Consider the following 20,296-nt stretch of genomic DNA (forward strand, 5'->3'; position numbering starts at 1 on the left):
TACGTCTGCCTGTGGTAACTTATACCTTGTTTTCCTCATCCAGCTGTCGCTTGAGGTCGTCGACCTGCGAGGTGAGGGAGGCCTTCAGCCTGGTCAGCTGAGTCAGCTTACTCTGTGCGTCCACCGACTCCCTGCTCAGGTCATTGTTCTCCGCTACAGAAGCACACACACACACACACAAAGAATAGAATATGAAAAAAGAAACAGTGTTTGTGGGCCAACATGTGTGTGCAGTGCTGTCGTGTAATGTTACAAAGTAATAATACTTTGTTACAGTACTTAAGTATTTTTTGGGAGCATCTCTACTTTACTTGCGTTTTTATATTTCTGTCAACTTTCACTCATATTCCACTACATTTCCTAAATGAAATGTATACTTTTAATATCAGAAAGTTACTTTTGATACTTAAGTACAGTAAATATCAGATACGTTTTACTCAAGTAATATTCTAATAGGTGACTTTAACTTCTACTAAAGTCATTTTCTGATTATTTATCTGTACTTTTACTCAAGTGTGGCTTTCAGCACCACTGCTGCAAGGTATCCTCATACAACGGTTCGTATGATATCTTTTGAAAAGTTATTCCTCTTTTCTTTTTCTCCTATGATTGTCCAGCAACAAGTGACACACGTGTCAATTTCCACTCCAGTCTTTTCAAAATAAACTTCCATATTCACAGGAGTTAGTTGGTGCGGTTTGTGTTAAAATATCTCCGGAAGTGGCGTAACTTAAGTACAGTTATATTTCGTGACAAATAAATCAAAGTCTCTTTCAGCAACTTCTGGTTTCACACGCGGTACGAACACCAGTCTCCTGGTCGAAAGTCTGGTATTTTTTGACCCAAACATCCACCCCGACCTTTTCCCTACGCGGCATTTGTCACTATTATACTTCCTGGTTCACAATTACATGGATTACATATGAATTGATTTTGTGGGATGTATATATAAATTACAGTGCATTACTTTTCGTAGGTATAGCTACAAACGGTGTATTAAACCAGCCTGGTGTGTGTGTGTGTGTGTGTGTGTTCTCACCAGACAGATGGGTTTTGGCAGTGCTGAGCTCAGTCTGAGTGCGTTCCATCTCAGCCAGGCGAGCATTGGCCTCTGCCAGGTTGTCCTCCAGTTTACAGGCGTGGGCATCAGAGTTCATCTACACATGTAAACACCCAAATACACACAGATGCAAAAGCATGGGCGTGTATGAGTTTATATTCATGCATTGGTGGAGATATTCGCACTCGATTTTCCAAGTAACGTCATACCTTCGCTTTCTGAGTGGCTTCCATATTGACGTTGAGGTCATCGATCTCGGCCTTCATGCTCTGCCGGTCCTTCTCCAGTTTGACTCTCAGCCTGTTCAGGTTCTCCAGCTGCTCGCTCACCTCCGTCATCGAGTCCGAGTGCCTCTTCCTCAACCCTGCCGCCAAGGACTCTGATTGGAGCGCTGACTCCTCCAGCTCCCGCTTCAGCTTCAGCAGGTCCGTCTCCCGCTTCTTGTTCTGCTCAATCTAAAGGGTTGTTGGGGTTTGAAATGACAGAGGTCAAGGTTTCGAACTGAGACAAAATGGCCCAGCCTGTGTTTTTCCTACCCTCTGATTGATTGACAGCTGTCGGTCACTCTCACCTGGGCCGAGGTGGCACCTCCCGCCTCCTCCAGCCTATCACTGATGTCCTCCAGATCACGTGACAGCTCTGCCCTCTGCTTCTCCACCTTTCAGGGAGCAGACAGAGCCAACTTTAATCTCTAACTGCCAGAAATAATATCCCACCTGCCAGCGTATTTATACTTGTCAACATGTGAATACATAATTGTTAATTCAGCAGTTATATATCAGGTTTAATCTGAACCTTGGCTCTCATGGCTCGCTCAGCTTCCAGCTCTTCCTCCAGCTCCTCAATGCGGCCCTGGAAAAAAAATCACAAAAATGTGCAAGAGAACAACCTACATTAAACTTGCATCTTTAAAACCAGATCATTTATCATCCATCTTTACTTCTTCAACTCCTCATTTTCACCCTCTCCCCTGCTTCCTAACCTTATATTCCGCACTGCCCTCTCTTTTTTTCATTTCCTGTCACACGTTTCCTCCCCATCTCACATTTCTCTCACATCTCATCCTTTCTCACTCTACTGACCTTATGCAACACTCGTCACCTCACATTTATCACTGCTAAAAATCAAGCGGCAACCTCTGGTGCGGAGAAATTAGGCCAACGCGGAAGTGCTAAAAACAGTTCTTCGACTGGCCACTTGAGGTTGGCTCCAAAAAACGAGTCAATCCCCTTAGACCCCCATGTTGTTTGTTGCTGGTATTAACATGCGTCCTCAGTGATTGGATCACAAGTACAAGGACAGCTTTGAGTACAGGTGTGAACGCACTCAAGACGCATTGAGGACGCATTGAGATCAGATCTTTCAGACCACATTTAGAGGTGGTTTGGGCCACATATGACCACATTCTTTTAACAGTGTGTACGTGAAGGTATCCTGGGCCACATTAAGGACCGCCTACTCAACTGACGTCCCGCTGGGATCCGCGGGTCTCTGCGCTCCTCATGTGAATAGACAGACAGACGCGAGCGCTCGTCTGCCTCGAGGCATGGAAACAGCTTCTGTATTATTACTGTCGGTAGAACTTTATTTTATTAAAATATATCTTATCTATAGGCTACATAATCTACAGACTCAGACTAGGCATGCAAAGTGCATTATTATCATATTGTCGGAGTGTGTTGGTGTTTTTGTTCTGCTGCTTTGCACAGAGCTGATAACCAGCCGGCCGCCTGCCCGCTCTCATCCCCGGCTCTCTGAAGCTCTGTACCCTGCTGTTGCCTGGCAAAGGCAGCGATACCGGCGAAGCGCACGGAAGTTCCCCGGACTTTTTATTTTGATGTTAATAAAATGTACTCAAAATCACCAATTCCTGTAATATTACGTCACAACGTCTGCTGTATTTTCATGTGTTTACTACGTGTTTATTTGTATATAGAGTGAGGAAGTTAGATCGGATCACAAGAGGCTACTCAAGACACATGTGGAGACTCATTTTAATACCAGGTGTTGAACAGACCTACTTAAAGCTGTCCACTTGTGATCGGATCACTCAGGACGCATGGTAATGCCAGGTCTGAACGGGGCCTAAGTGACAGGTCGCTAGCTGCAAGCTGTCTGCTCTGCTGCATCACCGGAGCTGCCTCAGCTCCACCGACGATCCACCTCTTTGCCCATTTTTGGATTAGTCTTAAGTCGGGCTGCGTTGTCACTGCCAAGATGGCGGAACCGCCCACTTAGAGCTTCACAACAGCTCTTCAGAAACCTATGGGTGACGTCACAGAGACTATCTATGCTCAAAACTAATCATCGAGGGCGTGATGCTGTCAGCCACCTGCGGCTTGCAACTGTGCGAAGACAGCTCTTGTGTCTCTTTTAGTGTCTAGTTTTAGTAGTGTATCCTGTTGTGTTTTAATTGACCCTTTAAATAACAGATTTTGCACACGCAAACCAAAGACAAATGTCTGCCTTTTGCACACAAAAAGTAGACAATAAAGTATTTTCTATTCTATTCTGTTCATCATGTCGGGCTGCTCATAAGATCTGCCAACACTGCAGTGAATTCACCAATCATGGGAGCCAACACTTTGAATTTCTACATTGTCAGTGATGTAATCGATACTACTCACAAACATAGAGTTATGTCTGCTGTTTGTTTATAGCTCCAAAAAAAAAATTGTCTCTACAAAATGTCATGGCAATCTACCAATCTAACAGTTGTTGAGATATTTCTGTCTGGACCAAAGTGGTGGACAGACCGACCGACTGACCAACATGTCTTCTCTAGAGCTATGTCACAAAACTCACAGAAATAATTACAAATTTTGCTCAGTATTTGCAAGAAAAACATCTACAATGACTGCTCAAGTCCATGCTTCTCCTTATTTATGATCTTAATAGCTAAATAGCTCCTCCCAGCTGGTTGACTTAATTGATAAACGAGTTAAACCACAGAAGAAGGAACGACTGAAATGAGCCCACAGACCTGGTGCTCTTTGAGCTTGCGGCCGAGCATTGAGTTGAGAGCCTGTTCGTCCTCCATCTTCGAGTTCATGTTGTTCATCTCAAAGTCTCTCCTGAATGAACACACAGCGAAGCAGACATACGGCAGGGGAATCAGAAACCGGCGGGATTATCAGCGTGTAAAAGCGAGTGAGGGACACACACAGATGTATTACTACTGTAGTGATAAGCCTTTGTGCTAACACTTTATGAAGGTCATGTCCATAATGCAATAGAAGCACATTCATAAGACATTTATAATCTTATAATCTAATTTTATAATTTACAGTCATGCTTGACAATTTATAACAAGGTTTTATAAAGTATTATAAGTGGTGGACATAATGTATTATAAGTTCAGCGTTCATAATGCTTTATACCTCCATGCCAATGTGACAACAGTGTACAGTGTAGAAAGAAGAATCTGAGTCCTGGGTGACACCAGCTGTGGGTGGGCATAGGTGGGCCTGGGCCAATCAGAAGGCTTCCTTTTTTGCTGGATCATCCAGTGAATAGCAGTCAGTGAAGCTGTTTCATTATCTGACTACGACCAATTAAAATAAAACAATGCTTGTTTCTTGTTTAGGTCATCTGAGAGGTCAGAATTTTTGGGTGGCAGTGCATTTCGCAAATGCCAGATTGCGAGCAGCCCCTCCTCAGTGTACAGCCGGTGTTTGGCTTTAACAAGTGACCGTGTTAACTGGTGTCTATGGTTATTGGAAATTTACTTCAATTTTAAATAAAAACTCCCCTGTGTTTATTAGGGATGCAAAACAGAACCGTTCAATGACGTACAAACTGAACCGTGGGCTTGTTGAACCGTTGCACCACTATTAAATACAGGTCTACTAATTATTTCCAGAGACGTAGAAGAGGCAATTATCTGAACAAAGGCCTACTTGACCATTAAGTAGCCTGCCTTATGTCGTATAAAACCAGTGTTATGGCTTCATATAATATAGAAATATCATTAATTACATCAATCAATCTATCTATTTATGTTATGTGTAGTTCAAACACATTGGAAATGGTTGTTTTTCTTCTCCCTAATGTGCAAAACAAACCAAACCGAAACCGCAACACAAACCGAACCGTGGGCTTGTCGAACCGTTATTATCTAAGCCAACAATTTACAGAAGTTACTACAAGCACACGGACGCATTCGGCTGAAAGTCACCAGAAACCGAAACACCCCGGTGCATTGCACAGAGGAACAGAAGCCGACTTTCCCCCAGCTGCTTTGAAGATAAAAAATCATGCCGTAACAAATCTGTTTGCTAAAGTTAGTCACAAAAAGACGTCATGAGGAGAAGAAGGAAAAGAATTCAGCTCAAGTTCAGCCATCATTCTCAACCAAGACCTATTCCTACGCCAGTTTCTCCTCAACAAATAATAACAACAGGTATGTGGCCCCCCGTCACCCTACCCATAACAAGCTGTAGGTGTGTGTGTTTGTGGTTTATGTCGTGCCGTGCCAGGCAGTGTTAAAGTGTAATTTTTACCGTTACTGGTCCTGTTGGTGCCGGCGTACCTCTATCCATACACTTGATTAATGATGCTGTTGCGTCTGTCAGCTGTGCGTGTGTGAATATCCTGTCGAGCAAAGCTATGCAATGCTGATAATGTTCGCTTTGTTGGTGCCTGTAACATTACCTCTGATGATGATGGCTTGTATGATTGATATGCATTCAGGCAAGTTTAGTTGTCATGGCCTATTTTGGCCTATATCGTAGCCTATGATCGGTCTTAGACGAGCTAGGCCCACCTGATTTTCTCTGTGCCCATCCACACTGTGACTTCGGCCTACGCCACTGGGTAACACAGCACATTATAACTACCATAACTTTACCCAGTTACAAATACACATAGAGAAACGCTCTAACATATCATAACACATTATAAATTCTAAGTTTCTGAAATGGAATAATGTCTTATAAACAACAATAACTCGCTACAGCATGACTTTTTGAGTTTTAAAGATGCAGTGTGTGGGATTTGGCGGCATCTAGCGGTGAAGTTGCAGATTGCAACCAACTGAAACTTCTCCATTGTGCCAAGCGTGTAGGAGAACTACGGTGGCCGAAGCAAAAACGTGAAAACGCGAATGTCCCTAGCTAGAGTCAGTGTTCGTTCTGGGCTACTGTAGAAACATGGCGGACTCCGTGAAGAGGACCCGCTTCACTATGTAGATATAAACGACTCATTCTAAGCTAACAAAAACACAACAATTCTTATTTTCAGGTGATTATACACTAAAGAAAACACACTGTTCCTTTAAGTAAAGTGACAGCGCTGTATAACGTAATTAGCTATTGTATGAGAGGCCTACTATAACACAATTATGAGGACTTATGAGCAGTATTTGCTGGCTGCAAGTAAAGTGTAAGACAAAAGTAAATCCTAATACATTATGTCCACCACCTATAATACTTTATAAACCTTGTTATACGTTGTCATGCATGATTATACACATTTATAAATAGTTTTATAAAGCCTTGTAAATGCATTATAATGTCTTATGAATGTGCTTATAATGCATTAAATAGATGACCATCGTATAAAGTGTAACCAAATTGGTTTGTCAGGATACCTCTAAAGCTTTAATGATCTTGTCAGCTGTGTGTGTGTGTGTGTGTGTGTGTGTGTGTGTGTGTATAGGCTGTCTCTCACTTCCTGATGACCTCCTCCAGGTCGATCTTAGCGTTCTCCATGTCGTTCAGATTCTCTATGGTCATCTTTAGGTCTCCTTCTGCCTTCCTCCTCGCTTTCTCCACCTCCGCCCTGATCCTCTTCTCCTGCTCCCAGCTGTCCTCCAGCTACACACACACACACACACACATCCATACATGATTAAGGCACTAATTCTGAGTATATTCAAAGAGTTTCAATAAGTCACGAAAACGAACTGGAGTCTCGTACCTCATTCACTTGGGAGTTGAGCTTGCTGTTGGTCTTGGTCAGATGGTTAACTTTGTCTTCTTCTGTTTGGAGATCCTCCAGAGTTTTCTGATTAAATTATAACAATGTATGTCTTGGTCACTATTAAACTCATAAGCATAATAAGGATGTCTGAAATATTAGTTTATGTGCAGGCATGTTGCCATGCGTGTGTTTGTCCACCTGTTGCAGTTCCTCCAGAGCTCTCTTCTCCTTCTGCAGCCTGGCGATATGGTCGTCTCGCTGACCCAGGTCACCTGTCAGAGTTCGCACCTTGAAGTCCAGACTCTAAACATGACAGAGTTCAGTGGTCAAGTCTAAAACTTGCATTTAATTTGCTGCCTTTGTGTCTCCACATCCAGACAATATTTAATGAAATAAGCTACATCTCCACAGCTGCTGTGCTTAATTCCCTCTACCTGTTTCTCCTTCTCAGTCTTGGCCAGCGTGGACTCTAGAGACTCCAGGTCTCCCTTCAGCTCAGTCAGTTCCCCCTCCAGCTGCCTCCTCTGGCCGTGGAGGGAGGCTGCGTTGCCCTCTTCTTCCTCCAGGCGCTCACCTAGATCCTAAATCCACAGTTATGTTATACGCAGGACAGTTTTTCAGCTGTTTCCCAGACAGACTTATAACACTCCAAAATGTCTTATTAAGACCATCTGGCATGCTTTAAACATTAATGTAATGTTAATGTAAGGTAATATTGTCAGCCATCACTCATAGTAATAAACTGTTATTCTTCTAGATTGTCTTGTAATTACTGTACAATGTCAAGTTAGTAGAAATCATGGCTGATGGTTGAATGATGAATACACATATATTGGTTCATCTCTAGCATATTACCTGCACCGACTCCTCCAGCTGGACCTTTTGGCGCATCAGCTGGGTGCAGCGCTCCTCAGCATCGCCCAGCGTGTCCTGCTCCTGTAGCGAGACAACAAGAGGATAAAGTATGTATACGTGTGTTTATGTTGTGTCTTTGTGTGTTTATGATTATGCAGGTGCAATAACAGAGGAAAGATACATCACTGGCTCTGGCTTGAGAATAGTTCATCTGCATGGGTGAACCCAAATGTCAACAATGTTTGCATTTTAAGGACTTAAAGCTGCAGTTGGTAACTTTGAGCAAATATGATAAAAACGTATTTTTATAAAACTGTCACTAAAGTTTGATCCGGCCAGTGGGCGGTGCTTGGTTTTGGCTCGACTGTTTTCAACATTTCAGTGCTGCCTAATTTGACCGTTTTATTCCCTGCACATAAAGATTTGCTGATAGACAACAAGAATTTTAATCACAAGGCTCTTTAAGGGTTATACTAAGCTATTTGACATGTGTTTGAAAATCATCTGAAAGTAACATAAATATGCACAAGCATCAGTTGAATAAACTGCTGTGTGTACTGATGTGCTCTTACTGCAGCCAACGACTGGGCGAGGTCGTTCTTCTCCTGTGACAGAGTGACCGTCTTCCCCTCCAGATCTTTGATCTTGACCTCCAGCTCTTTGACCTTCTCCACTGCCACCCTCAGCTCCTCTTCCTTTTCCTTGAAGATATCCTCCTGACGGGCGACCATCAGCAGCGGCTTCACCTGGGAGGGCAAGACAGGAAATATGACAGAGAAGTTGATAATGATGAGACTTTGTCAAGGGCGAAAATTCAGCCTTTTACCTTAGTGTAGAGTTTCCACCAGCCCCAGTAGCGTAACTGAAGGAACTTCCTCACGTTGCGCTGGATGGCCATCAGTGCAATTCTGAATCACACACACACACATGAATGCAGAAACACTTTTAGTGCTCACAAACATGCACTGAAGATTCCTTATATGTACATATAATCGACCACAATATACTCCATCTCTCTCTGACCCAGCTCTCTTAAACACACTGACCGTCTGTCCACCATCTTCTTAAACTCGACCCTCATTAGAGTTCCTCTAAGTTGAGCCTGCATCATGGTTATGATCTTTGCCAGCCGCTCGTCACGCATGTCCTCCATCTTTGCCAGGACGCCAGCGCGGAAAAACACCTGGAGAGGAAAACGCAGACAGGTGAAAGACGGAAAAAACAGCTGATTAGACTATTATCAGGTCATTAAATGTGTATTATCAGTGGTTATAAGCCTCATAGATGTGGGTCAGCAGGGCCCTGCTACACCCAATATTGGATTTTATCATCGATTCACATGGTCGATCACCGGAAGAAGGAATAAAAGAAGATGACAGCAACCTCTAGCGACCATAGTAATTATGACAGGAGCAAAGGCAGAAGTCAGGTGCTGTAGTGTAGACAGCGTTATACGCTGTAGTATAAACAGACAAACTCCATACGGGGTGAAGATGGGGGGGACGATGGACAGGACACAAAACCCAGGAGATCGGGTTTCGCATCCCGTGTGAAACCAAAAACGTGTTGCTGTCTTTGTGTTCACAACATTTAGTTTCACTTTCACTTTTCAAACATAGTTATTTTAAGCCAAAACACGATCTTTTTCTCTAAACTGAACCAGGTGGTTTTGTTGCCTAAACCTAAACAAGCTGTTTTGTTTGTGTTCAAAACATAAGGTTTCATTCAGTTTTACAATGTGTTAGAACGTGTTGCTTTTAAGTTTCACTTTCACTTTTATAACGTCGTACAGTAGGCGTAGCAGGTCCCTACTGACCCACATCCATGGTGCTTATTGCGACCGATAACGCTGATAACAAGTCGAATCGGGTGTAAAAACAGGAGGGGTGAGAAAAAGAAGAAAACCAAGGGAAAAGCTTTTATGCGCCTTATGCTCCCATTAGTTAACACACACAGTTCATAGATTACACACAATGAGCAACCGAAGAGCCTGTGTACAAAGGTGATTCATATGTATTTGTTCAGTAAGATGTATCATTTAAATATGTTGTGTTTTAGATATTGATTATAACAGCGGTGTACCTTGGTGTGGCCGATTCGGTACTCCATATTATCCAGGCCAACTGAACTCAGGAGGAGCTCAGAGGCCTTCTTGTTGTCAACGAATCCTTTAGGGATGACGTTGGGGTTGAGGATGTAGTACCTGAGAGACATTAGAAAAGGAGAAATGTGGCAGAAGTTCAATTAACATGGAGATAAATACTGGATTAACGGAGATGAATACAGAGAGAATGGGAGTCAGACCTTTGTTTGAATTCTGGGTACTGTAGTCTGTTAGGGAATCCTTTCCTGCAGATGCGGATGCCCTCCAGCACGCCGTTACAGGCCAACTGGTGCAGGATCAGATGGTTATCTGTCACACCTTTACAACATGAAGGAGAGAACCAAGAATTTACAGTGGACAGTGAATATTTCTACGCAAACAGAATACATTTGTAAACATAGTGAACACATTTCAGAGATTGAGACGGACTGTGTGCTTGACACTGTGACTAAAATACACACAGTGGCTTCTAGATTCTGAAAATAGATTAGCTAACACTCTTCACCCACTCACCTGACTTCTTGAACTCATTGGGCACGATGCAGCGGACAAAGTGGGGAGCAGTGCTTCGCAGGGTGCTCATCAGCTTGTTCAGTTGTTCCTGTTATACACACATAGTTCAAGGACACCTGTGAGATTGTGAGCATGTTGTGAGAGTGGCAGTATTCTTATATGAGTCCATACATGTGTGTGTAAGCGTCCCTGTGCGTCTAGTGTTAGTTACCCTGTAGAAGTAGGAGACGGTTTGAAAGGACGACCCTTTCTTCTGCTTCTTGGTTCCTCCAGCAGACTCGTCCTCTTTGAAGAGCGCAGCCAGCAGATGCATGGAGGACTTCAGGAAGAGTCCCACCACCGTCTCATTCAGAGGGTCTTTGTTCTTCTCCAGCCAGCCGGCGATGTTGTAGCCCACCTGTGAGAGACACGAACAGCGTTACTGGACGTACGTACACACAATTACACGTCTGACTTTACAATCAGAGATATCAGTGACTTTGTTCACAGAGGTGGATGCACTTGAGCACTGTACTCAAACAGTTTTATTAACAATACACTGCTGAATAGCTAAGGCTATGCACGCATATGTTTGTAACTACAGTACCTTTTTAACTATGATTTATCTCACACTATGGAGGTCATTTGTGGATTGAATGGCCACTAAAACACCATGTCAAATGCGACAACAGTCCAGTACTCACAGTGCCGGCATAGTGCACCAGTTCAAAGTGGGCCTCGGGTCCTTTCTTCCCCCCTTTCGGCTTGAGGAAGTTGCCGGACTTGCCCAGGTGGTTTTCATACAGAGCTGCTTTGATGGTCGCGTCTGTCGCCTTTGGAAACACACACTGCTCCTCCAGGATGGAGAAAATCCCCATAGGCTAGAGAGGGAGGTGGAAACAGAAAATATACTGTGTACTCAATACTATACGTCCATGTTTGTGCTCTTTATGCTGACCGAGTGTGTCTCACTCTCTCCAGCAGGTCGATGCAGGCCTGCAGGTCCAGGCCGAAGTCGATGAAGACCCAGTCGATGCCCTCCTTCTTGTACTCTTCCTGCTCCAGCACGAACATGTGGTGGTTGAAGAACTGCTGCAGCTTCTCGTTGGTGAAGTTGATGCAAAGCTGCTCAAAGCTGTTGAGCTGGAGACGAACAGACAGAGTTGGATCACGGGGAGGCGAGCGAGAGCACGAGGTTAACCTGACAAATAATGTAGCAGACAAAATATGATCACATCTCACCTCAAAGATCTCAAACCCAGCGATGTCCAGCACTCCTATGAAGTACTGCCGCTGCATCTTGGTGTCCAGGGTCTTATTGATGCGGGTCACCATCCACTTGAACATGCGGTCGTAGATGGCTTTTGCCAGAGCGCCGATGGAGTACACGCACTGGTCCTGGTTCTGACCTGACATTTCAAGTTCAAATATTGTAACTGAGAACACTGTCCACCCTCATTGAATAGCCTTTGTTTACAATCATCTAAATAATGTCTTTGCAATACCTTTGGTCACAAACTCGTTGCCAACCTTGACCCTGGGGCGCGTTATGCCCTTCTGCAGCTCCCCAGAGTTGATGGCCATGAGGTGGGCGACTTTGTCAGCCACTTTAGGGAGGGAAGGAGAGAGAGGACAAAGAATTTATTCGATTAATTCAATTATTTCAACAATGTCTTGAAAAAATGGGCCAGAACATAAACACATGAGATAAGGACTGATGAAAGGAGAAATAGAGAGAAAAAGCCGGAGAGAGAAGTGGACTTTTTATACCCTCAGTGGAATCCACATCAGCTTGTTCCTCTCTGGATTTCTGTTTGAACTTCATGTTGCCGAAGTGCATTATGCCTCCAGTCAACTTGTACACGCTCATCTTCTCCTCTGGAGTGAAGCCCAGGACATCAAAGGCTTCCTGTGGACACACAGGCATACAGAGAGAGAGAGGAGAGCATCAGTGCTGCACAACAGATACACAAAGCGAGGCAACAGCACCATCAACAGGCTAACTTATATCATTTTCTCATTGCTCATGCAAAGATGTACAGTATGTCAGATTTGATTTAAAATCAAAGCACAGCACGAATAACTCAGCTCACACAGAAAAAACTATGAACTCACATCAGTGAACTGCAGTTCCTCCCCATCATCCATGTTATCCACCACAGTGACTCCCTGACACAACCACACATACTGTTTGGGGTCTGGCTTCAGCAGCAGAGCCTCTGGAAGACATAATATCAAACATAACAAGACCATAATCATCCAACCTTTTTGTGAGACACTTCCACAGACTCAAGTCCCCCTTCATCGACACCACATTGATTTTAAACTAGAGGCTATTTAACTCTATTGATTATTATATTACTAATAATACTTTTTCACACAATTCAACTGTCAATATTTAGTTGAGTTTGATGCAGTTTGCATTCATACTAGTTCGTACTACTACCGTTACTTTTAGCTAACCATTTCCACTGTTTATCCATTACTTTTAGCTATAGTGATTTCAACCGTTTTGACATACTTTTGGCTTACATTTAAACCATTTACCCATTAGTTTTAGGTAACTTTAACTATTTCAACTGTTTATCCATTACGTTTAACTAACTAGTTATTTCAGTTGTTTATCTGTAAAACATACAGTACGTATATTTTTAAATTGTCCTTTGCCAATTTTTCTTCCTCTGTCAAATGCAGAAGTGAGAGACTATTTTTGGTGTTACATAAAAAAAAGGAAACTGCAATTTTTTCATGACATAGCATTCACAAAGCTGATTGTAAAACAGTAAGTAAGTATGTCTCCAGCAGTGAAATGAATCTGTAGTTTATAATTTCTGCTTACATTCACTTTTTATTCCATGTCTGATGGCATTGCTGCTTTAATTTTCTCACCTATGAATTCTGGCTTCCTTCCAGACAGGAGTTGGTAGAAGATGTGGTATCCTCTCTCAGCAGCCTGCTGGGAAATCACTCTTGATTTCTCCAGCAGATCTGAAGCGCACACACACATACACAGACAAAGAAAAAACAACACAGACGCAACAAGACAGATAGTTTTTAAGGATGCTAATTGTGTTCCTTTCACAGCGAACGTTTTTGTTTTTTTGTTTTGTTTATCACAGGATGATATCTTTATTTCATGAAGCATGTAAAAACCAAGACTTGGTATTTAACCGAGGTAATAAATGAACAAATCAATGAATTCCACTCACAGCTCTCGATGTCGGCACCAGCCAGCTTAGCTGTTGGCCCAAAGTGGATGCGGATGAACTTTCCCTAAAACAACACATAAATATTATTCTAACAGATTTGCTGGTTGTACTGTTGTCATAACATGGACATTAATTATTTCATTTGATGATGTTAAAAAAATAATCTAATGATGATTTTTGTTTGTGTGTCCCTACAAAGCGTGAGGAGTTGTTGTTCCTGATGGTCTTGGCGTTGCCAAATGCCTCCAGCACTGGGTTAGCCTGAATGATCTGGTCCTCCAGAGAGCCCTGAGAGGAGAGAAGAGAAGAGAAGAGATGGATTGAGTGAGTTTTTTATAGAAGAAAAGCAACAAATTATGTGTATGCATACACAAATACACTTGCCTTGGTGTCAGGGGCTTTGCTCCCAGAAGCTCCAACATTGGCGAAGTACTGGATGACCTTCTTGGTGTTTTCAGTCTTGCCAGCACCAGATTCTCCACTGGAGGAGATAAACAAATAAGGAGTTAATAATAGTGTAGACATGCAGGCTACACCTGATATATTTCACGTGCACACAAAAATAACATGTCCTTACGTGATCAGCATAGACTGGTTCCATTGCTCTGCAGTGATGGGACATGAAGAGGACAGGAGAGAGTGTGAGAGAGACGAGAATAATTACTGCTGATTTCCCTCTGAGCAGATCAGAGGACTGCTGATGTTCTCTGTCAGCAGTAGCAACGGCACAGACAGCTGCCAGCTCTCCCCTGACGCCATATAATGGCGTCAAATATTTTTCTGCTCCCTGAACAAATCATCACACGCCACACTGATTACACAGCAACTGCCCCACTCCCTGTTTCCACATAAAGAACAGTGTAATGACTTTCAAGCAATTCGTCTCGAGGGGGGGGTTTCTCCCAAATCACCACATACCACTTGCATGCTCTCTTCTCCTCTTCACCAACGTAACCTCCCTCCTCTTACCCATCAATGACCTATGACTGATTAAAATGTCTCCACTCCCCCCCCCACACACACACACACACACACACACACACCCACCCTGCCATCGCCCTCTCCTCACCCATCAGCATGTCGTGGTAGGCGTTGTCGGAGATGGAGAAGAGGTGAGGAGGAACTTCGTTGCGTTTCTTCCCCTTGTACACCTGGGCCACTTTAGCGCCGTAGATGGGCAGCCATTTGTACGGGTTGATCGTCACACAGAAGAGGCCTGAGTAGGTCTAGAAGTGGAAAGGAACATATATAGTGGTTTGAAGGATGCAGCAGAATAAAATGATCAACAAACTCAGTAATGTGAGAACAAATCTGGTTCATAGGCACCTTTATGTGGCTTTCCCTTTGTGTATCTTACCGTAACCTATGCATTAAAAGAGAAAATTCTGGTGCTAATAAGGGAAAAGTCCACAATTTGATATCTCAATATGAAAACATATTAAGTCCAGTGTAGTTGAGGAGTTACTTTGCAAAAAAAGTGTTGTAATTTACCTTTTTGTTACATCCACTTTCCACATTAAGCCTGCCTAGTTGTGTACTTCTACTGGTGATGCCCTACTGCCCTGTAAAGGGATATTCCACTGATTTAGTATTTAACTTCCATAGAGTTTGGGGACTTGTTAGAGACAGATTTTTCAAAAAGCAAGGTTAAAAATCAAGGCAGATGTTCTGACTTTTAGTCCCTAGTATTGGTAAAGCTCCTAAAACATTGCAGATCCTACATTTCCCATAATGCAACCAAAAAGCCTGTGGCTTTTAAACAAAGGTTAAGTGTGTCATATGTTATCTTGAGACAGTCCCTTGTAGAGTAGAGACAGATTGCTGAGGCGGAGTTTGATTCTGGGCCAAATATGAAAGAGTTTTGTCCAAGTCACATGATGAGAAGAAAACTCTTGTGTCCACCACAACTTGTTGTGACGTTTTCAGGGAATCTTCCCTCTTTTTAGCATCTCTGTCTTTCGTATCCAGGATGTAACCTCAATCTGAACTAGATTCCTCAGAACTGAAGCGGCTGTTGCTCAAGTTCCTCAAAGGGAGATTTTATAGATACCGACTGAAGCTAATCACACACATATAATCAGCGTTAGGAGAGTTACTGTAATGCCCAAAACTCTCTATATGAAGTCCATATTTTTCAGCTTTCTAAAAAACACGCTTTCTCAAGCAATATTATCCACGTCCCCATTTTATAACTCCGACTCCTCTTATAAAATTTGTAGTCTCCGAGCCCAAGCTGAGATATCCCTGATGACATCATCGGGGTTATTAAAGCTCCTCCAGTGCCACAGAAGATCTAATAAAACTATTTTCACAAGCTGAGTAGTGCACCCCGTGATGAACAACGTGATATTTATGTGTAAAATGAATGATGAAATTGCTCCATTCCGCTTTTGGTTGTGTTAGTGCCATAGCACCATAGTAACAAAGCTCTTTGGGGCACAAAACAAAGTTTTTCTACCGTCTTCTTGACTAGGTTTTTGTGGTGCTGTGACAGGCTTACATAGATCCTCATGCTGACGTAGCGGCTGCGCAGGTTTTCCAAGACGCTGGCCTCGTTGAGGAAAGTGAGGTTGGCCATGTCGCTGGCTTGGTAGAACTTAGGAGGGTTCATCTGCTGAACATCATCCATCCTCACAATCACGGTCTGATCAGAAAAGACAATCAATCATTTTATCATCATGATTCACTTTAACTTCATAAATCTACATCTATAAGACTAAATAACCTATTTGTTAGACTTACACTGTTCTTGGAGGTCTTGACGGTGACTTTGTCCCCATCTTCAGACTGGATCTCCCCAGAAATGAAAGCATCCTTCTCATCTTTGATCCAGCAGGAGCGCTTGATGTCGTACGGTTTATTCATCGCATCCAGGCGCTCCTTTTCTAAGGGACCCAGGAACGGCATGGGGTCCACATCGTCCCCGCACTCCCCTTTATATGGCATGGCTGCTGCTGCTGCTGCACACCAACCAACTGACTCACCTACTCACTCACGTAGAGGCTGATCAATGGAGAGAAAACAGAATGTGCTGAGAGTTAAAAAATTGGCCATCAGTTAAACAGGATCCAATATTTGACTCAGATACTCACCAGTGCAGGAGGTGGAGGTACGCTTAGGAGGAATATGGGTGTGTGAGCTCAGGCCACGCTGTTTTATATCAGGCCTTCTCCTTCCCGATATGGTCACAACTCTAAAACCAGCCATCACCCAGAGGTCTCATCTCTCCGATCTGCCTGGCAGCGCGGGATCTGGGAATTCTTCAATCTGCCTCTTGTCCATTTAGGGTTTCCCTGGAAAGCCATCACTCAGGCTGAACCCATCTCCTTTCCTCACCCCGTCTCTCGACCCATCTTCTCCACCCTCCCACACCTCGATTTTCATCCAACCGTGCCTCTGCTCTTAACTGCCAATTGCTTTCTCTCTGTGCGCCCGGTGGGCATCGGGATGAGTAAGGCATCTTAAATTAAAACCATTAACAAGCAGAGACAGAGTGGGACATTTTTCTCATATTTTTCATTTTTATAGTTCATTCTGTTGCTCTGCATGCTGCCCAACCTCAAACCACTGACTCAAAAACATTCAAATATGATGAACCTTTACGGTAACCAACTCTTATCTGCATATGGCAGGTTAAGTGTGTCATATGTTATCTTGAGACAGTCCCTTGTAGAGTAGAGACAGATTGCTGAGGCGGAGTTTGATTCTGGGCCAAATATGAAAGAGTATTTGGCCAAGTCACATGATGAGAAGAAACTCTTGTGTCCACCACAACTTGTTGTGACCTTCCCTCTTTTTAGCATCTCTGTCTTTCGTATCCAGGATGTAACCTCAATCTGAACTAGATTCCTCAGAACTGAAGCGGCTGTTGCTCAAGTTCCCCAAAGGGAGATTTTATAGATACCGACTGAAGCTAATCACACACATAGAATCAGCGTCAGCAGAGTTACTGTAATGCCCAAAACTCTCTATAAGAAGTCCATATTTTTCAGCTTTCTAAAAAACACGCTTTCTCAAGCAAAATGATTGTAGTTTTAAATGATATAAAGACTCAAAAGCAAAAATAGTCTAACATGTGTATAAGCTTTCACTGTCCTTCTTTATGTTCTTCCCTTTTTCTTATAGCTTGAATCATTTTACGAGAACAAACTCACATTTGACTGCCCAATGGGATTTCCCAACTGTTCTGCGCAATGAATGACCTCATCTTCATTAACTGTGTGTGTGTGCGTCCCCAGAGGTATCACTAAGTTTGACTCTATGATTGGAATTATTTAAGTAGTTGTGAACACACTCTTGGTCTCGGGGGTTCCAACGGCACTTTGAATAAATCATACACACACTGTACACACACACACACGCATAATCACATAATCATACTAACAGCTGTACATGACCGATTCGGAGGGATAAATTAATTTGTGTGTGTGTGTGTGTGTGCATGTGTATATCTGTTTCTGCACCTGTGGAGCGTTGACACATACATGATACATACAACCACAAGTGGGAGTTAGACAGATGTTGTGCGTCTGTAGATAAAAAGTGGGATGAAGAGACTGAAACAAAAAATGCTTTTATGAAAAGGAAGACTGAAAGATCTCAAAATCATTATTCCCACCTGTGCCCCTCGCATTTATGAGCGCGTGTGTGTGTGTGTGAGCCCTAGCCTCTAGAAGTGCGTGGTGTCCCGCGATCCCCCGTCTCACTGCTTATGTGGATTTACTGTGTCCTGTAAACAAGCTGGTGAGAGGGTCCATTGTTCCAGCGGCTAATACTGCAGCCGTGCAGCTAACCCCAGAGCTGCCAAAGAGCCAAATCCCTCCAGCCATTATCCCTTCCCACCCAGCTCGCCTTCAACCTTTAACTGACCGTATACCGTACTTTGCAATCCCGACAAACATTTTGTAAAGCATATCATTTTAGATAAACGTAATGCATTTACTTGAACTTTGATTTGATGTCACATCTGTATTCTTGGGTGATATTCTCATCCTCGTTATCACCATAATTATAATTGTGCATAAATGCAGTTTAAACTACAGACTATTGTATGATGTCTTCATCTCCAACAGCCAACTACGTGTAAGTCATGCCTTCTCATTATTCAGGTGAACAGTTCAGCTGTATTCTTATCCTCACATTGACTTTTTAGCCTCAAACAACTAATGGATGGACTGGTGATCTTCTGACTTCGGCATCAGGCATCAGGTCACGTTTTTTAAAATTCAAATACTTTGTTTTATGACCAAAAACCTGCTAATGACATCCCATAAGCCACAGCTGCACATTTCTTTTTTATCTTTTTATCTTGCTTTTGTTCGTTTTTTTCTACCACTGAGAGGAGTTGCTCTAGAGCTTTGTCGTACAGCTGTGCAATGACAATAAAGGCATTCATTCATTCATTCATTCACTTTGTGTTAGTGCTAATTAACAAAAGCTGGTGGACATGGTAAACTTTACACCTGCAAAACATCAGCATTATAGCATTGTTGTCACCGTGAGCATGTTAGCATGCCAACGTTAGCATTTAGCTCAAAGAATCGCTGTGCTGAAGTACATCCCCACAGAGCCAACAACATGACTGCAGTCATTATTACCAACCAATCTGATGTGAAATTTTGGAGAGGAAAAACTGGCATGACCATTTTCAAAGGGGTCCCTTAACATTTGACCTCAACGGACCTCAATGAAACTTTACAACCACAAACTAGAGACCTAGAGCATTCAGAAGATGTATGGCTTTCCTAGCTAGTCTGACAATAAGGGGGTTTCTGAGCAGTTTCCAGAACACAAGTGCTCGCCATCCAATCGCTGAAAAATGCAATTCTTGCAGAAATCTCCAAATGTCAAAGGTTTTTGATACCAAATCACAGCATGGCTTTTTCTGTGGTTTTCTTCAAGATCTTGGTGTCTTGGGGTTATTTATCATTTTTATCAATTCTTGAGTGGTAAAAAAAAAAAAAGGTTAAATTTAGCATCAGATCTGTGTAGCAAATGGTATCAACCCCAAAATTGCTGCAACAACGAGAGACATGAGACATAATAGAGCATGGGGATGACCATCATATACTTCTATCATAATGTTCTTAGCCCTTATTTTATTTGAATTAATCAATTAATTTTCATTTATGACCAGAACAACTTACAGTGCTGAGCTGCATCTCAAGTTAATCTTCAGGTTCCCAGCTTTCAGATGATTTACACCACTTCTATGTGACATCTACTGTTGACTTTTTATCTACCCCTGAACAGACTGGTAAGGGGTTTAATTGTTGATCTACTAAATTAAGATCCAGTTCAGTGGTGATGGGTAAACTGTGTGCTGGGAACAACCCCTAATGTACTGCTGAGTTGACCAAATTTTGCTGTCCACTGTTGTGTGTCAGCTCCTGAGTCAATGAGCTTCAAACAGCACTGCATTACTTAACTTAAGGGAAGTCAGTATTAATCAACTTTCAACACAGATTTTGGAACAAAGATGTAGATAAACTATTTTTGGGGTAGCGACAAATCTATGCCCTAATTTTAAAGACACTGCCAAACATCAACTTTTTTTATCCAACAAGCCGCTAAAATCACATTAACCTCTTCACTATGTCCATGTAGTCTTAAGCACTTCTTCATTGATTTTCCTGATCACACACCTGTCGGATG

General features: G+C 42.8%; 2 protein-coding genes across 2 annotated transcripts in view; one reads left to right on the top strand and one right to left on the bottom strand.

The window, feature by feature from the left end:
- The window catches only part of wipi2 (WD repeat domain, phosphoinositide interacting 2), a 24,076-nt gene extending 17,367 nt beyond the window's left edge, over nucleotides 1-6,709 (top strand). Inside the window, exon 13 of the transcript XR_005209940.1 lies at nucleotides 6,677-6,709. The gene's annotated coding sequence lies outside the window, so the exon portion shown is untranslated. The remainder of the gene's footprint in view (nucleotides 1-6,676) is intronic.
- LOC119501867 (myosin-16-like) overlaps nucleotides 1-19,357 on the bottom strand; it is a 25,291-nt gene extending 5,934 nt beyond the window's left edge. The window contains exons 1-32 of the mRNA XM_037792552.1: nucleotides 16,385-19,357; nucleotides 16,143-16,286; nucleotides 14,712-14,868; nucleotides 14,220-14,247; nucleotides 14,027-14,123; nucleotides 13,838-13,930; nucleotides 13,643-13,706; nucleotides 13,323-13,421; nucleotides 12,549-12,652; nucleotides 12,204-12,342; nucleotides 11,939-12,040; nucleotides 11,676-11,842; nucleotides 11,406-11,576; nucleotides 11,138-11,314; nucleotides 10,666-10,851; nucleotides 10,455-10,542; nucleotides 10,142-10,259; nucleotides 9,920-10,040; nucleotides 8,884-9,020; nucleotides 8,664-8,745; nucleotides 8,410-8,583; nucleotides 7,838-7,918; nucleotides 7,417-7,563; nucleotides 7,181-7,285; nucleotides 6,980-7,066; nucleotides 6,731-6,876; nucleotides 4,044-4,134; nucleotides 1,856-1,912; nucleotides 1,632-1,718; nucleotides 1,270-1,515; nucleotides 1,040-1,157; nucleotides 26-153 (exon numbers count right to left, since the gene is read on the bottom strand). Coding sequence (XP_037648480.1) covers nucleotides 26-153; nucleotides 1,040-1,157; nucleotides 1,270-1,515; nucleotides 1,632-1,718; nucleotides 1,856-1,912; nucleotides 4,044-4,134; nucleotides 6,731-6,876; nucleotides 6,980-7,066; nucleotides 7,181-7,285; nucleotides 7,417-7,563; nucleotides 7,838-7,918; nucleotides 8,410-8,583; nucleotides 8,664-8,745; nucleotides 8,884-9,020; nucleotides 9,920-10,040; nucleotides 10,142-10,259; nucleotides 10,455-10,542; nucleotides 10,666-10,851; nucleotides 11,138-11,314; nucleotides 11,406-11,576; nucleotides 11,676-11,842; nucleotides 11,939-12,040; nucleotides 12,204-12,342; nucleotides 12,549-12,652; nucleotides 13,323-13,421; nucleotides 13,643-13,706; nucleotides 13,838-13,930; nucleotides 14,027-14,123; nucleotides 14,220-14,247; nucleotides 14,712-14,868; nucleotides 16,143-16,286; nucleotides 16,385-16,588 — 3,945 coding nt within the window. The 5' untranslated portion in view covers nucleotides 16,589-19,357. The remainder of the gene's footprint in view (nucleotides 1-25; nucleotides 154-1,039; nucleotides 1,158-1,269; nucleotides 1,516-1,631; nucleotides 1,719-1,855; nucleotides 1,913-4,043; nucleotides 4,135-6,730; nucleotides 6,877-6,979; nucleotides 7,067-7,180; nucleotides 7,286-7,416; nucleotides 7,564-7,837; nucleotides 7,919-8,409; nucleotides 8,584-8,663; nucleotides 8,746-8,883; nucleotides 9,021-9,919; nucleotides 10,041-10,141; nucleotides 10,260-10,454; nucleotides 10,543-10,665; nucleotides 10,852-11,137; nucleotides 11,315-11,405; nucleotides 11,577-11,675; nucleotides 11,843-11,938; nucleotides 12,041-12,203; nucleotides 12,343-12,548; nucleotides 12,653-13,322; nucleotides 13,422-13,642; nucleotides 13,707-13,837; nucleotides 13,931-14,026; nucleotides 14,124-14,219; nucleotides 14,248-14,711; nucleotides 14,869-16,142; nucleotides 16,287-16,384) is intronic.
- Between the last annotated feature and the right edge of the window lie 939 nt (nucleotides 19,358-20,296).

Source organism: Sebastes umbrosus, chromosome 14 (genome assembly GCF_015220745.1).
Source record: "Sebastes umbrosus isolate fSebUmb1 chromosome 14, fSebUmb1.pri, whole genome shotgun sequence".
Lineage (NCBI taxonomy): Eukaryota > Metazoa > Chordata > Actinopteri > Perciformes > Sebastidae > Sebastes > Sebastes umbrosus.